The 16,026-nt window shown below is 32.0% G+C and overlaps 2 protein-coding genes across 2 annotated transcripts; one reads left to right on the forward strand and one right to left on the reverse strand.

Moving 5' to 3' along the window:
* Window positions 1-985: 985 nt before the first annotated feature.
* LOC103844263 (ethylene-responsive transcription factor 14) lies at window positions 986-7,672 on the forward strand. Its single transcript, XM_033282468.1, has one exon. It carries the CDS (start codon window positions 6,480-6,482, stop codon window positions 6,882-6,884), a length of 405 nt encoding a protein of 134 aa, XP_033138359.1. The 5' UTR covers window positions 986-6,479; the 3' UTR covers window positions 6,885-7,672.
* Window positions 7,673-13,616: 5,944 nt separating this feature from the next.
* LOC103844262 (1-aminocyclopropane-1-carboxylate oxidase homolog 7) lies at window positions 13,617-15,682 on the reverse strand. The gene is made up of 3 exons (XM_009121060.3): window positions 14,934-15,682; window positions 14,359-14,680; window positions 13,617-14,042 (listed from the first exon to the last, which is right to left on the reverse strand). The coding sequence occupies exons 1-3, from the start codon at window positions 15,425-15,427 to the stop codon at window positions 13,791-13,793; spliced, it is 1,068 nt and encodes a 355-aa protein (XP_009119308.1). The 5' UTR covers window positions 15,428-15,682; the 3' UTR covers window positions 13,617-13,790.
* Window positions 15,683-16,026: the final 344 nt, after the last annotated feature.

The following is a 16,026-nucleotide window of genomic DNA, read 5'->3' on the forward strand; positions in this document are numbered from 1 at the left end:
TTGCCATAACCGTTGATTGATAACATGGTTCCGAGTGCCTACGTTGGGAATGCGAAACAGGAAAGCATTGCCTTCAAGCTTAGAAACAGTAATATCCTTGTACTGTTTGCTCCAAATTCCATTTACAATGGTGTGAATGAGACTTTGCGCAGGTGGATCTGAATAGAACTGACCAATAACAAAAGCTTCCCAAGATTTTTTGTTCTTTTCGATGATAGAGTTTGGGATCTTGATACACATTTCACCCGAGGGAAGAGCAAAAGGAGTACCCTTCTTCTCCAATTTTTTTCCTTTTCCTTTGAACAAGCCAACCCATTGGTCAGTGGGTTTGTTAACCGGGGACGGTGTCGAGTTAGCAGTAGCTGTAGCATGTGGAGGCTCGGAGCGAGCGACCGCTGTTTCATTCTCTGGGTTCGCCGCGATGGCAGCTTGCGCAGATGGTGTTTCCAGTCCTGCACTAGCTTGTGCTACCGCTGGAATTGATAAACTCGAGCGCGAATCCTTGGTGGGAGTCTCGATTACTTCGGGTGAGTTCTGTTCTGAAGCCTGAGGCTCCTGTGACAGGTCCGTATTTGGGAGGTCAACCGAGCCAACAACATTAGTGGCTGCGAGGTCAAGCTGCTTCGATGCATCAGTAGCAGAAGTCTTGTCTGAAGCCTGCTTGGTGACATCAATTATGTTTTGCTCTGTAACCCTAGATTCCAGAGCCAGATCCAGATCCGAGATTTGAAGGTCAACCGAGCCGTCTGCAATAGCGGCTGCGAGTTCAAGCTTAATCGGAGACGAACCAGCTAGAATCTTTCCAGAAGCTTGCTTAGTTGCACCAGAAGATTGAGTTGAATCGGAGGAAGAAGGGGAGGACGAGGCGCTCTTGCCAGAGAGACCACGCTTAGGCTTCTTCTTCTTTGGCATGATGAAAGGGAGAGAAGACGCTGGAATTGGCGCCGGATTCCGACGCCGTGAAAGACGCCGGAGATGAGATGCGAATGAACTCACTTTCGTCGGTGGAGTCGCACTTCTTTGCTGCTTTTGTCGGTGGAGTTGGATGACTTTTTATTTGCTTTAGGCATTAAATAATGCTGGGCCGGGCCTGGTCAGACCATACTTGTCTCCGAGAAGAACTCGCAGTAGACGTATATACTTATTCTATAGTTTGTGTCTAAAAGAGTAAAAAGAACAATTGAGATTAGCTGTTTGCCTGTTTCTATCCATAGGGGAAATGCGTTAAAATGGCTTTATTAATCATTTATGATTTAAAATATGTGAAAATGGATTTATAATTTATAAACCCATTGGGGTTATCTGTTTCTCTTTCTCCTTTCATTCTTCCTTATTAATATTTAATAGACCCAATTGGGTAACTTGCGTGGACCATGTGGGTCATGATTAACTTGGGCTTGGTCATTAAATTTCAAATACGTTCCAAGAATTTTTTAAGATGTCATATGCGTATCAGACCATCTCCAATCACACTCTATAATTTCCTCTATATTTCACTCTAAAATAGAGTAACTCTATTATAGAGTTGAATTTGCTCCAATGGTTCACTCTATAATAGAGTTACTCTATAATAGAGTGAAATATAGAGTATTTTTGTTTTTTCACTCTATATTTGGAGTAAAAAAATAGGATTACTCTATATTTCACTCTATTATAGAGTAACTCTATTATAGAGTGAACCATTGGAGCAAATTTAACTCTATAATAGAGTTACTCTATTTTAGTGTAAATTATAGAGGAAAAAATAGAGTGCCTTTGGAGATGCTTCTCAGTTGTTATATGGATTTACCACCACACGGTCCACACCAGATTATGAAAAGTGAAAACGTATTAATATTCTCAGTTTGTTGAGACACATTTTTTTTTCTAGAGAAAGACCAACTTACACTTGCACAAAAGATTATGCATCTAACATACAGTTTTTTTTGTTTTCAAAATATCAGAAAATGACATAATGAATATTCTATCTGTTTCAAAAAGATGCATATTTTAGAAAAATAAATATTTCAAAAAAATAAATATATTTTTGTATTTTCAATATATATTTTTAATTAATAATGATTAATTGTAAATTTCAAAACATCAATTGTATTTTTTGAATTTTGTTTAGTATAGATTATAAAAATAGATAATAAAAAACTATGAATTTATAATTAAGATTTAAAATATTTATGAAATTTAACAGATATTTAAATCTTGTTAGCAATCAGGCTAATTCTATATGATGAGTTTTTTGATAATTTAACTTTGCTTCTCCAAAGAAAATTTCGAATGATGTTCATCAGTTAACTATTTCGAATGATATTTTGAACTTAAGAAGCTTCTTCTGTCTGTTAGGGTATATGTTCAATTGTTAATTACTTTAACTTTTGCTTAGGTGTATCTCTTCGTCATGGATGTACATTGCCGATTATATAGATCGATTCTCCCAATAATAAATTATAATATTGATATTCAATTAGTTGGTTCATGCACGAAGACGTAACAAGACTAGCTATATGTTGTCCCCAACCTCGAGTCCTTTACACTAGTCGTAATGGCGACAACAAAAGAGATTCTGATTCTGCTTCAATCGTAACCACACAATTTTTTTTATCAGGATTACTAATCTACAAAAAGAATGAACTTCAGTTTCAAATTTCATATTTTTCACTTAGGTTAATTATAAAAACAACAGTATGATCGAAACACCCACAAAATCTTTACTTACAGCACATGCAATAAATTAATAAATTTATTTATTTTGTAAACAATAATTGACATATAAAAAAAATATATACAAAAAAATAATTGACATATGATCCTTTAGTGTATTTATCAGTTTGTTATATTATACAGTATTTACCGTGGACGGATTCAAAGTCAGAGACAAGTCAGATTTAAACGACATAAAAAAAGACTTGTAAACAGTATTCTATAGTTGAACAAAAAGAAAATGAAAAAAAAAACAATATTCTATAATGTGATGAAAGGGAAATGAACCTCTGTACGGACACATAAAAGATCGAATCCACGACTAGCAGCCAAAAAGGGCTAACTAATAGGTTTAATATATATTTCTAAAGAAGCAAAAAGAAAGCTACAAGAAGTAGTACATCTACTTTATGACTATGATAATGAATTAACCATCATCTAGATACATTGGACATATATCGTCTTTTTACAACTGACTTATCGTTAATTAACTACAGATATTTTGATCCTAATTAAATTAGAAGGATGCATGAATCATTAGAAAACCACACGTGACAAATAGGTTAATAGGTTTTTATAGTTCGATTTGGATAATTGTTAGATTCAGATTAATTATGGGCTTAAAATCAATTGATAATTAATAGATTGACATTAACCCTTTATATATTAATTAATATTTTTTAGAATTTTTGATGTGGGATATATATCTTAATAATAATAGTGTCAGTAAAGTAATCGAGTCGATTAACAGATGAAAGATACTACATATGTAATGTTCATTTATACGAATTCAATCGTAGAAGTTTCTTATTGACAGCGACACACATTGTTCATTTGATGGAACTTTTGAGTTTTTGTGGACCTGGCTAACTATAGAAGCTAATATATGTTGGCTCAAAGATGTCTGTATGTAGTTATAAAATTCAGATTCTAGAGTAAGATATTCTACGTTGTGGATTTTTGTTTGTAGAAATTGATATGCTAGTTTAGTAACCAAATAGAAAGATTATGTAGATCAAGTTGTTATACGCAGATGGCCATGAAAATGTAAAAACCACAAAAAGAGAGTATGTTCATTGGCGTGTTTAAATATAAAAAGAATGGTTGAGCATTTTACTTCGGAAATTATTACACTCTAACTGGTAGCCTTAAGGAATATGAGAAATAAAAAAGAAAGAAATGAAGAAAGAATAAAATAAAAAGAAAATTTATTATTTTCTATAATTGCAGTCTATTATTCTTTAAATGTTAAGAAATGTTAAAAAATCATAAAAAACAAATATTCTAAGTTAAAAGGAATGATAAAAAATTCACTATTCTCGTCCATTCCTTTGTCTAAGGCCGTAAGTTCAAGTGTCACCTGTTTGGGTTCATGACCGACTCAGGGAGGATCATGGCAAAATTGTTATTTTCTTTTGTAAAATGATGCTCGAAATTTTGGAACATTTAATTTGATTGATGACATTTAAGTTAGTTCGGCCAAAACATATATATACCACTACTCGAATTCAAATCCACGTTCATGCAACGTCCAAAATGTGTTAAATTAAATTCTACAATATTATCAGTTAGCAACTAGCTATCACTATTTACAAAGCGATTGAAAATACTTTGATTATAATTTGATAATTCTTTTGATTCTGTATTTATATTTACATATTTTGTTAATATAAAGCTGATAAGTTAATTACTATTTCGAACTATATTTTTGTAAACTGTTCGCATGCAAGCTTGATATGCTTAGTATCAAATCAAATTGCGAATACCTTTGTATTTGCGTTCACAATTTACAAATACAAATGATCTAATATACAATGGAAAACAAAAAAATCCCCAATGTGAACATAATATTTAAATTACAAACCAGCCCGATACTCACATTTATATATATGGATTGAGGTATCAGTCAATACTAAGACCAAGTAGACACTTTAGACCCCAGTATTACTTAGTTTGGGGGTCCCTTCAACAATTGAATATGTCCATTGGCACAAAGTAGTGACAAACGCTGATCAGAGTCGTTGAAGTTTCATAAACAAGTTTAGACGATTAAAAATAAGTTTTAGAGCACCCCCATTAGTGAACTCCATGAAAGGAGTTCACAAAGTATTTTTTTATTATATTTTTTTTTTATTTGATTTTTGTTTTTTCAAAAGAAAAAAAAAGTTATTTTTTCGGACCAATCGCAGACCGCCACGTGCCGTGAGGTCCTGCGCTACAGTGATGAACCAGGTTCACTAGGAAGAGATGAAGAGAGACAAATTCATCACTATTCTTTATTTTAATACTTTTTTTTTTTGGAATCCGTGTGAACTTCCCCATAAGTTAACTAATGGGGGTGCTCTTATAACTTATACTCCAATTGAGTAAAAAAGAAAAAACATTTTAGTCCAATATATTCGTAAACGTTTTCTTGGTTGGCTAATACATATGTTCGTAAACTTGAAGATATTAAAAAGAAGATAAATTGATGTGAAAACTCTCCAAAATGTAGTCATGTCAAAGAACTTAGATCCCCACCCCTAGGCGTATTTAGTGTTAAAGAGTATAAAGTATAAACTGATAGTATGATCCAAGGGAAACTTTTGAGTCAGTTTTAAGAGTCAACCCACGTGGGCACTACAGAAGTCAGACATATTCCCACACATCAACTATGACTCTCAGTTGCACACCATACTTTTGGTAACAAAAATTCCATTCCCGTTGCCAAAAATATCATATGATATTGTTTAATATATAATATTAAGGGACTTTCAAATTAATAGAGTTTCTCTTACTTTTTGGAGACGTTAGTTTGAATTAAACGATCTGGACTGCTATCTCTTGTCGAATAAAATTTGAATCTAAACATCAGTTCCTCGTTTAACTGCATGCGGATTATTAGAAAATGCGAGTGTTTAAGATGTTAACATTCCAATTTCCAAAACAACAATACATGATTTATCGGTATGTGTTTTAGAGATTTGTTTCTCTATTAGGTATGATTATGAATCATCACACTTGTTTATTAAATTAGACTGTCCCTTAGTATTATTATTATATCAAACAATATGGTATTTAATCTGCTTCTTAAAAAATGCTTTTTAACTTAAACTATAACTTCTCCAAAAAGATAGATAAATGATTCATTAAAATAGACAGACCCTTATAATTCTATATATAACAATATATCGCTACGTAAGAAATTAACTCACGAATATCGTAGACTCATATACATAAACACATCGAAGTAATCAATAACTTGATATGGATATAACAAAAAACGTGTTTTAATTTTCCTATATATAGTGCTTCAAAAAAAAAAAAATTCCTATATTATGATTTTGACCATGTCCATTACATTTAACAAATTTTATAGATTTGTAGTTCTTTGACCTGTAAATGCAATGGTTAGCCTTTTCACTATATTTCCAAATAAATAACAAGATGCTAGCAGAGGCCAAATATATTGAATTCATAAAACAACCAATAGCTCTAAGGAAAATTTATTATATAAGGAACATAGATTTTGAAAGAAAATGGAATAAGAATAAATGTAAGATTTGATAAGTGGAGGCTTTGATATTCGAATATTAGGTTAATGGACCCACTTTATTTCCATCCCTATAAATTCCCCAAATGAAATCTCATTTAACTCATGCATATTGAAATAAAACATACACAAAGACAAAAAAAGAAACATACGCTCAAACTTGATTCCGTCCCTCAAACATCCGTTTCTTCTTCTTACTCACTTTGCCTTTATTTCTCTTCTCACGCACAAAGTACACCACGCATATATATACATGGATCAAGGAGGTCGGAGCGGTGGTGGAGGAGGAGCCGAGCAAGGGAAGTTCCGGGGAGTAAGGAGACGGCCTTGGGGAAAATATGCAGCGGAAATAAGAGATTCTAGAAAGCACGGCGAGCGTGTGTGGCTAGGGACGTTTGACACCGCGGAAGACGCGGCTCGAGCCTATGACCGAGCCGCCTATTCAATGAGAGGCAAAGCCGCAATTCTCAACTTCCCTCATGAGTACAATATGGGAAGCGGATCTTCATCTAACTCTGCAGCCACTGCGGCAAACACTTCCTCGTCGAGGCAAGTTTTTGAGTTTGAGTACTTGGACGATAGTGTTTTGGAGGAACTTCTTGAATATGGAGAGAACTACAACAAGAATAATAACATTAACATGGGTAAGAGGCATTAATAAAGGGAATGCAATCGTAATACGTTGGAAGTTACGTGACAGACATTCCCATCTATAACGAAAACAATCAATCCCAATCGTAAGAAGCTAGCTTTATTATCAAAAAAATATTTATTGGCAAATAAACTGTAATGTCAATCGATTTCTATAACGAATAAGATTCTTTAAGCGGGTCATTTTAATGTCTAGAACTTTAAAATTCAAGCGGCTGTGTCCTTCTGTAATTAGTTTTGAGAATGTAATAATCACCATTTGAATAAAATGATTATATGTAACATTATGTTTTATATTGTGTAAGCTATACGTTTTTATATCACTGTAATTTCATGTGATTCATCTAAACGAGGTCAAAATCATTGTTTTAATATTTTGGTTTGTTGTAATTTTGGACCCACCGGTGGTTGTTAGCGAGCTACCATAAGTCAAACCTTATTTTTTATTCAACTCAGGCTCCTATTGGTAATTCCGATATATTAATTGAGGAACATTTGAAAAGATGTAACTTTAATTTTGTAATAATTAAAAAATATTCATTGTTTATGTGTCAATCAATTAGGCAGTTAATTAGTCATGCGTGTCAGTCTCACATTAAAATTGAAAAACATGTTGGTCCAATTCGACTTTTATATCTTACTAGAAACATTTAATATCAACTATATGATATCATATGATATTAATTAAAGCAAGGTAACTATTTATTATATATTATTTCTTTAAATAAAACTTACGGAATTACCTAATGTGATTATGATATATAGAGTAATTAATGATTTTAAATAATAAAAATTTGCTAATAATATGTACGCTTTCTATAATTTTTGTTTAATTTTTTACTATTAAAATAAATTACAAAATTACAAAATTACATTGATCATATATTAAAAATTTAGAATTTTTTGTATATGTTGTATTTTGAAATTTTTTAAACGAGTATAAATTACTAAAGGGATTTTTGCAAAATTGACCTACAACTTAAAGTCAAACACAAAACTAACCTCTTTTTTTTTTTGAAAATTGGTTTTGCCCTATTCACCCCACAAGTTCATATAATTTACGAAAATGCCATCAATTTTTTTTTTTTTCGAAAATGACATTTTTACTCTCTCACCCTCATCATCTTCAAGTAATTACAAGATTGCCATTGTCATCAATACCACAACCACCATGAACAACCAATTTGAAGCTCTTAATGTTCCCAAAATCGATTTACCCTTCTTCTTTTTCCATTCTTGTGAACTAAACACAACATATCTCTCACTTTCTCTCCACAATGAGCTAAAAAAACCCAAGATTTTGATTCTAAAATTTTTATGGTTCATAGAGTCATAGAAGCTAACGATTATGGGTGTGTGACTTCCGTTTGTGATTCTGTGTGCTTGGAGAAGCCTTATGTATGCTAAGGAACTTATCTCACCAATTTAAGGTATGACATCGAGTTTTTTTCCAGATCTGTTCGTCAGACGACTTACTTGGGAAGTCGTCTGGCTGTAGACGACTTACCTTTCAGTCGTCTGGCTGTAGACGACTTACCTGGAAGTCGTCTGGTCAACGCAGAGGTTATTTTTGCAATTGACTTTGAAATCTGTAACCTGAGACGACTGAAAGTTAAGTCGTCTACTATTGTTTGATTTCAAAAAAAATTCCAAAGAACCTAGACGACTTACATTTCAGTCGTCATAGGTTAGTTTTGCATTTGACTGGATAATTTCAGAAGTTTGACTTCCCCAGACGACTTACAATTAAGTAGTCATAGGTTAGTTTTTTCAGAAGTTTGACTTCCCCAGACGACTTACATTTCAGTCGTGTGGCGAAAATTAAAATAATAATATTTTTTTAAAAGTAAACGACTTAAAATTAAGTAGTCATAGGTTAGTTTTGCAATTGAAAAAAAAAACTTCAAGATTTAATTATACACAGACGACTTATAATTCAGTCGTCCACCAGACGACTTAATTGTAAGTCGTCCAGAATTTTTTTTCCGAGATTCTGGTCAAACATCGTAAATCCTGGACGACTTACATTTCAGTCGTCTCGTGGACGACTGAATTATAAGTCGTCTGTATATAATGAAATCTTGAAGTTTTTTTTTTCAATTGCAAAACTAACCTATGACGACTTAACTGTAAGTCGTCTACTTTAAAAAAAATATTATTATTTTAATTTTCACTAGACGACTGAAATGTAAGTCGACCAAAAAGTCAAACTTCTGAAATAATCCAGTCAAATGCAAAACTAACCTCTGACGACTGAAATGTAAGTCGTCTAGCTTTTTTGGAGTTTTTTTTTTAGCCAAACAATAGTAGACGACTTAACTTTCAGTCGTCCGAAATAACAGATTTCAAAGTCAATTGCAAAAATAACCTCTGCGTTGACCAGACGACATATAGTTTAGTCGTCTAGACAACTTAAATTGAAGTCGTCCGCGTCTTCTCCACTAGTTTTTAAGTCTTCTATATTAGTTTTTGAATAACTTGTATTTTTAAGAGTGATAAGTAACTTCAAGATATGTAAAACTCATTTTTAGAAAATATGTTCTCTCCCTTAGTTTTACTAAATTTGACTAAGTTTTTCAATGCAAACTTATAAAAAATATGATATGCTTTGACTAGTTACTATTGTTTGTTTCCATCTCTTACCAACATTCTTGTTTATTAAGATGAGAAAAAAGCCATTAGAGTTTATTATTGCATATGAGAGATCCAAATATAAGAAAAAGGCTACTGAAGTCTATTATTTCATTAATTTGTAAATGTGTAAACACATTGTTAGCACATTTAATACATCTTGGAAAACATTATTACTGATTTTACAAAAAATTCACAACTAAAAGAGTATACATGCAATTCACAAAACAGACCACAAACAAAACTACTATAGATCATTCATCTACAAAGACAAGCTTGGATTCCACTTGAGTAGACAAGACCAGACAACTTTAAAGAAGTCCAGACGACTTCTAAGAAGTCCAGACGACTTCCAGGAAGTTCAGACGACTTTGCCAGAAGACTTTTAGGAAGTTCAGACGACTTCCAGACGACTTTTAGGAAGTCCAGACGACTTCCAGACGACTTCCAGACGACTTCCAGACGACTAACAAGTAAGTCGTCCCAGAAGTCTTCCAGATCTGAAAAACCTGCATATTAAATCCAGATCTGAAAAACCTGCATATTCAAAAACGTTCAAATGGCTTAAAAACAGAAAAAATGAGTGGAAGATTAGATAAATCTACCTTTACAGAACACACAAAAATACATATCTAAAAATAATAGATCTACCTTTAAATTAGTGGAAGATGAGTACCATCTAATTAAAAACCTGCAAAAAAAAATAGATTAGTAACAAAGACATGAGACAAAATTGAAAAATTCATATAAAGTTTGGTGTTTTCAAGTCAAAGAGATTAGAGTGGGTTTGGAGAGTTTTAGTTTGAGAAAAAAGTAAGAACTTTATACAACAAGAAGTTACCAAATGAAGAAAAATCAGACATAAGAACTTACCAAAACGCTCAGAAAAATCCAGACGACTTCCTAGAAGTCCAGACGACTTCCTAGAAGTCCAGACGACTTCCTGGAAGTCCAGACGACTTTGTCAGAAGACTTCTAAGAAGTCCAGACGACTTCCAGACGACTAACAGGTAAGTCGTCCCAGAAGTCTTCCAGATCTGAAAAACCTGCACATCAAATCTAGATCTGAAAAACCTGCATATCCAAAAACGTTCAAATGACTTAAAAATAGAGAAAATGAGTGGAAGATTAGATAAATCTACATTTATAGAACACACAAAAATACATATCTAAAATTAATAGATCTACCTCTAAATTAGTGGAAGATGAGTACCATTTGATTAAAAACCTGCAAAAGAGATAGATTAGTAAGAAATACATGAGACAAAACTGAAAAATTCATATAAAGTTTGGTGTTTTCAAGTCAAAGAGATTAGAGAAAGGTTGGAGAGTTTTAGAATGATGAACATTACATTTTTGTTGCAGCCATTTGAGAGGAGGAGAGAGAATGTGTAAATTTTTCTTTATATAGGGAGACAAAAAATCCAATTAGATTAAATATTTTTGACTCAGACGACTTCCTGGACGACTTACATTTCAGTCGTCTGGTGAAGAAATTAAAACAGACGACTTACATGTAAGTCGTCCAAAAGAGTTTAATATTTTTAGCGCGAAATTAAATATTTTTAGCGGGAAACTAAAATAGAAAACTTTCCAGACGACTTACAAGTAAGTCGTCTGGACGACTGAAATATACGTCGTCTGGGTAAATTATTCAACAGACGACTGAAATATAAGTCGTCCACACCCTAAACATAACCCCTAAACTTAATTATCTAATTAAACACTTCATAAAACCAAATCAAACTTGAAAAGTGTTTACTATACACAGAAATAAACACATATAGGTGAAAACTAATTTTTGAAAAAAACATTTTAGTTTTCCAAAATCTAACCCTAACAATACATACAATACTACAACATATGTTTGCCAAACTCCTAAACCAAAGTATTTCATGATTCACTACTTCCACTCATCTATCTTCAAAACAAATCAATTTTATCATATCTTAATTTATATCAGTTAAAACTGTTTATAATTACTTGATTTTTATTTTTTACGCATCAAAATATTTTTTTACAAGATTTATAAATTATTTTGAAAATAAACTGGTACCAGACGACTTATACTTCAGTCGTCCAGACGACTTCCAACATCTGAGACGACTCAGACGATTTACTGGGGCTATATTCGTAAAAATGGCTTCTGTTTTTTTGTTTGGTCATAAGGGGCTGAGCTGTAATTTCACTAGGCTTTTAGGTTAGTTTTGCATTTGATTCAAGTTTGGGTATAGGTTTGGGATTAAAATCAAGTTGTGGGTTAGTTTTGGCAAAAACCCCATTACTAAAACTGTGAAAAGTCTCACATAAACTTTTGTGATCAATGTTTAAATTTTTTTCTATAATAAGATAAAATGATAATAAAATCATATAAATAAATAATTTTATTTTAATAGGTGTTTATGTTAATATATATATATATATACTTCATATCGTTTAAATTTAATTATATATCATATACGATAAATAAGATTGATTGTTTTGATTTATTTATTCTAAAATGATTGCGAATAAACAAGAGCAGTCATTTGATTTATATGTGCAAGCTAATTTATTACATAATAGTAACTGATTTCTTAGTTATTTAATATATAATTATTATTTTATTATTTCATAATATACAGAAAAATATAAAACAAGTATTTATTATTCACGAGACGCAGATTTTAACCTAAGTATGTATCTCTTTAATAATTTTGAATCTTAAACATTTTCTAAATCTCAAACCAAAAAAAAAAAGAGAATAAACTCAAAAAATCAATATTTATATCGAACAATAACGAAAACGACACAAAAAGGAGAAACATATCGAAGATAGATAGGATTGTCACGTGAACGTAAACTTCTCATAACCATAATTAACTTTTAAATTTCTAAATCATGATATAAAACCGAGCTGACATAGTTTCATTGTAACGAAATAGTAGGCATGCGATTCTTCTGCCTAAATGTTAGGTTTTTATGCGATAAATAATTTTTTGACCTAAAATATTTTTAATAATGGGATCACTTCATTAATAAACAAATTATGTAATTAACAAAAAATTTTTAAAGAAATTGTTTAAGAGCCAAATATATTAATTCGATCAATAATATATATTTTTTCCATACAATATTTCTTAAATAATTTTCGTATAAATTTACCCTGCACAAAGCGCATGTCTTATCCTAGTTATTATTTAATCGCGGAATCGCGGAAAAAATAGTTAAACCACGGAAAAATAGTTAAGTTGCGGATAAAATATTAAACCACAGAAAAGTTTAAAATTTACGGAATGGTGGAATACATATTAAACTATTTTATATGGTATTCAATTTGTTATAATAATAAAAAATATCAATAATTAAACTAGTTATTACAAAATGTGAAAAAACTAAAATTTATTTAAAAATATTTTAATTCTTATTATAAATATCTAGCTTATCTTTCAATATGTTTTAATATTATATTGATATTTAATAATATACAAATTATATTATAACTTTATTTACGACATAACTTATTATCATCAAGAAAATTATTGCTATGTATTTTTAATTTTAAAATAGTATTAGCATATAATTTATTAATATGAAAGTGTTGATTTTATAAATTTTTCTGCCGAAATCTACTAAAGCTTACATTTCCACTTAATGGAATCTCTCTTAATATTTTTGCTAGCAAAAACGCAAATCTGCTGAGTTTTTATTTTTCGTTCCACAATATTTTATTGATTGATAAAATACTTGCGGATTCGCGTTTCATACCGCAAAGTTACCAATCAAAGCCTCAACCAACAAACGCTGTCTTCAAACTTAGTTCCTGAACCTCGCTGTATACAACGTACATTCATCCATCTTGTAACTTCTGAAGTCATAGCGGAGGCCTAACTCTGAATCTTCTGGTCGAATTGGAGTGAATTTACAAAACATCTGGGAGTTCGGACATGTCGGAAGATTGTTGGTCTACTTATCAAAAAAAAAAAAGAGATTGTTGGTCTTGCAGCAGAGAACAAGATTAGCTCCTGGCGAAAATGAGACTTGGAGAAGCCATAGACACATGTATTAATCTGATGCTCTGACTAGTTATTACTCGACAAAATCAAATTATTTGTTTCGGTTGATACAGTGAGTAACAATTTGTAATAGCTGAATAGGACAAAACAGAACATATAAAGAGTGTCTTTCTGTTAATCTGTTTCCAAGAACAGGAGTAGCTGAACATGGATAAAGACTAACACAACATTTGCAAGCGACTGATAAACACACAAACAAGACGTTCGCACTCTTTTAATGTGTTTTTTCATATCTTATAATTCAATAAATGCGATGTTCCATCAAGACCTTTCTCAATGTATCCCTTTGAGTACTCAGGCACAGTAAACTCTCTGTATTTCGGAGGGTTCTCTTCAGACAGAAGCTCTTTGATCGGTCCGTAAACCGTTGAATTCGGAATCACACTCGAGCTGAAAAAGCACGCCACTGAAATCCTCGGTCCAGCTTCGTTAGCAAGCACCCTATGCTCCACGCTTTTGAACTTGTCGTTCGTCATCAACTACACAACACATTAAAGTTAGAAACTAATTCATTCAATGCATCTCCCACTAAAACCTTTGTTCTATGTTACCGTGTCTTTTTTTTTTTTTTTTTTATTAGGGAGTTTCTTAAAACACTTCCATCGAGTTTAAATGTGAGTTTTTAAAAATAAAAATAGAGATTTCATATGAAAACTTTTTAGAAACACACTTGAAAATTATAAATTGGTTGATTTTTTTAATTTACTATTAAATTTCAATTATTTGATTATAATTCATTAATTTTTTATTTTTTAATAAATCCTCCGGGGTTCTCATTGATAATGTTGCTCTTACCTGCAGGAAGTCTCCGATGTTGATGACAAGAGCCCCAGGGATAGGCGAGACATCGACCCAATAGTCTTGATGAAGGACTTGAAGACCACCGATTTGGTCCTGAAGGAGCATGGTTATAAAGGTGTTGTCTGAATGCTTACTTGTTCCCAAAGTTAGGTCAGGTTGTGGACAAGGAGGGTAATAATGGCAGAGCATAAGCAAACCCTTCATGCAGTCTAAGCTCTTAAGCTTATCAGCTCTTAAACCAAGAGCTTCTGATAAAAGTTCAAAAATCAAACCGCCTAAGCTCATCACATGCTTCGAGTATCCGATCATAGCATCTCTGAGCCAATGATGTAAGAGTCAATATTATATCTTACAATGTAGCCTAAAATTTCTCAAAGTAAAATGTTTTTTTTTTTTCAAATTAAAATCTATATAAAATCAACTTAGATTACAAGCCGACTAGAACAAAATTTCTCAAATTAAATGAGATTAAGTAAAATGAAATTACATGCAAGCCCCGAAAACATGATTAAGTTTTAGATTACAAGCCGACTCTAACAAAAATTCTCAAATTAAACGGGATTAATTACCTGCAAGCCATTGCGATCTCCTCAGGGTTTGGAGGGTTAGGAGCCATGTAACAAGCGAAGCTGTCTCTCCAGTTACCAGCAGAGGAACTGTAGAGTTCGAAGTTATTGTGGTAGATAAATGTCTTGGCGAAGTCGCGTGAGAAGTAAGTTTTTTTAACCTCAGGATCTTCCTCATGAAACCTAACGACTCCATCTTTGATCTCTTCAAGAACGCTTGAAGGAACACCATGGTTGATCACCTGGAATATCCCCCACTTCTCTGAAGCTTCTTTGATTTTCTCCACAATGTTTTCTCGTGACATTGCAAAATCGATGATAGGGACTGCTAAGTCTGAGGCAGTGACAGAAGGTTTCTTGTCATCTGACGTCACTGGAGGAAGGCCAAAGATTGAAGTAAACTCAGTGATTTGAGGTTCGACGAGGCCACCATGCACTGCAGCTTTCGTTTCATCGATGGACTTGCACTCAAATTCGATTAAGTTTTCAGCCACCATTTTTGTATTTGTTTTTCAAGACTTGTCTTCTTTTTTTTGAACTAACTTTTTTTAAGATCTGCCACAAAGGCTTTTTTTGCTTATGTAGCAGATACTGTAAGAATCAGAAGAAGGAGATGGAGCAGAAGAAGAGAAACGTGGAGTAGATCATGCAAAATGTGAGAAGCGTGGCAGAATATTTAAGACAAGACTCAGAGCATCCCCATCAGCTAGTCCATTAAATCTCTTATCAATAAATATTATTTAATTTTAAAATCATATGTTAGATTTTATGTTAAATTAGAGAGTTTCTCATTATTTTTTAAAAAATATATCAAATTACATATTCAATATTTTAAATTGGATTAGTAACAATAATACAACCTTAATTATTTGAAACACTAATAAGGAAATATATAAAGTTAAACATAGATTTCATAATGTAAAATACAAAAATAAAGTTCAAAATACAAAAGAGAAATGGACTGATTGGGTTAATAATCTAGTTTGTAAAAGGAAAATAAGAAAGTTTATGGTAAATTTTTTGTAAAATAAAATTTGTGGTATATGATAAGAAAAAGATAGGGGATTTAATCCCAGATTTTCTTCTAATTTTATAC

This window comes from Brassica rapa, chromosome A10, assembly GCF_000309985.2.
Source record: "Brassica rapa cultivar Chiifu-401-42 chromosome A10, CAAS_Brap_v3.01, whole genome shotgun sequence".
In the NCBI taxonomy this organism is placed as follows: domain Eukaryota; kingdom Viridiplantae; phylum Streptophyta; class Magnoliopsida; order Brassicales; family Brassicaceae; genus Brassica; species Brassica rapa.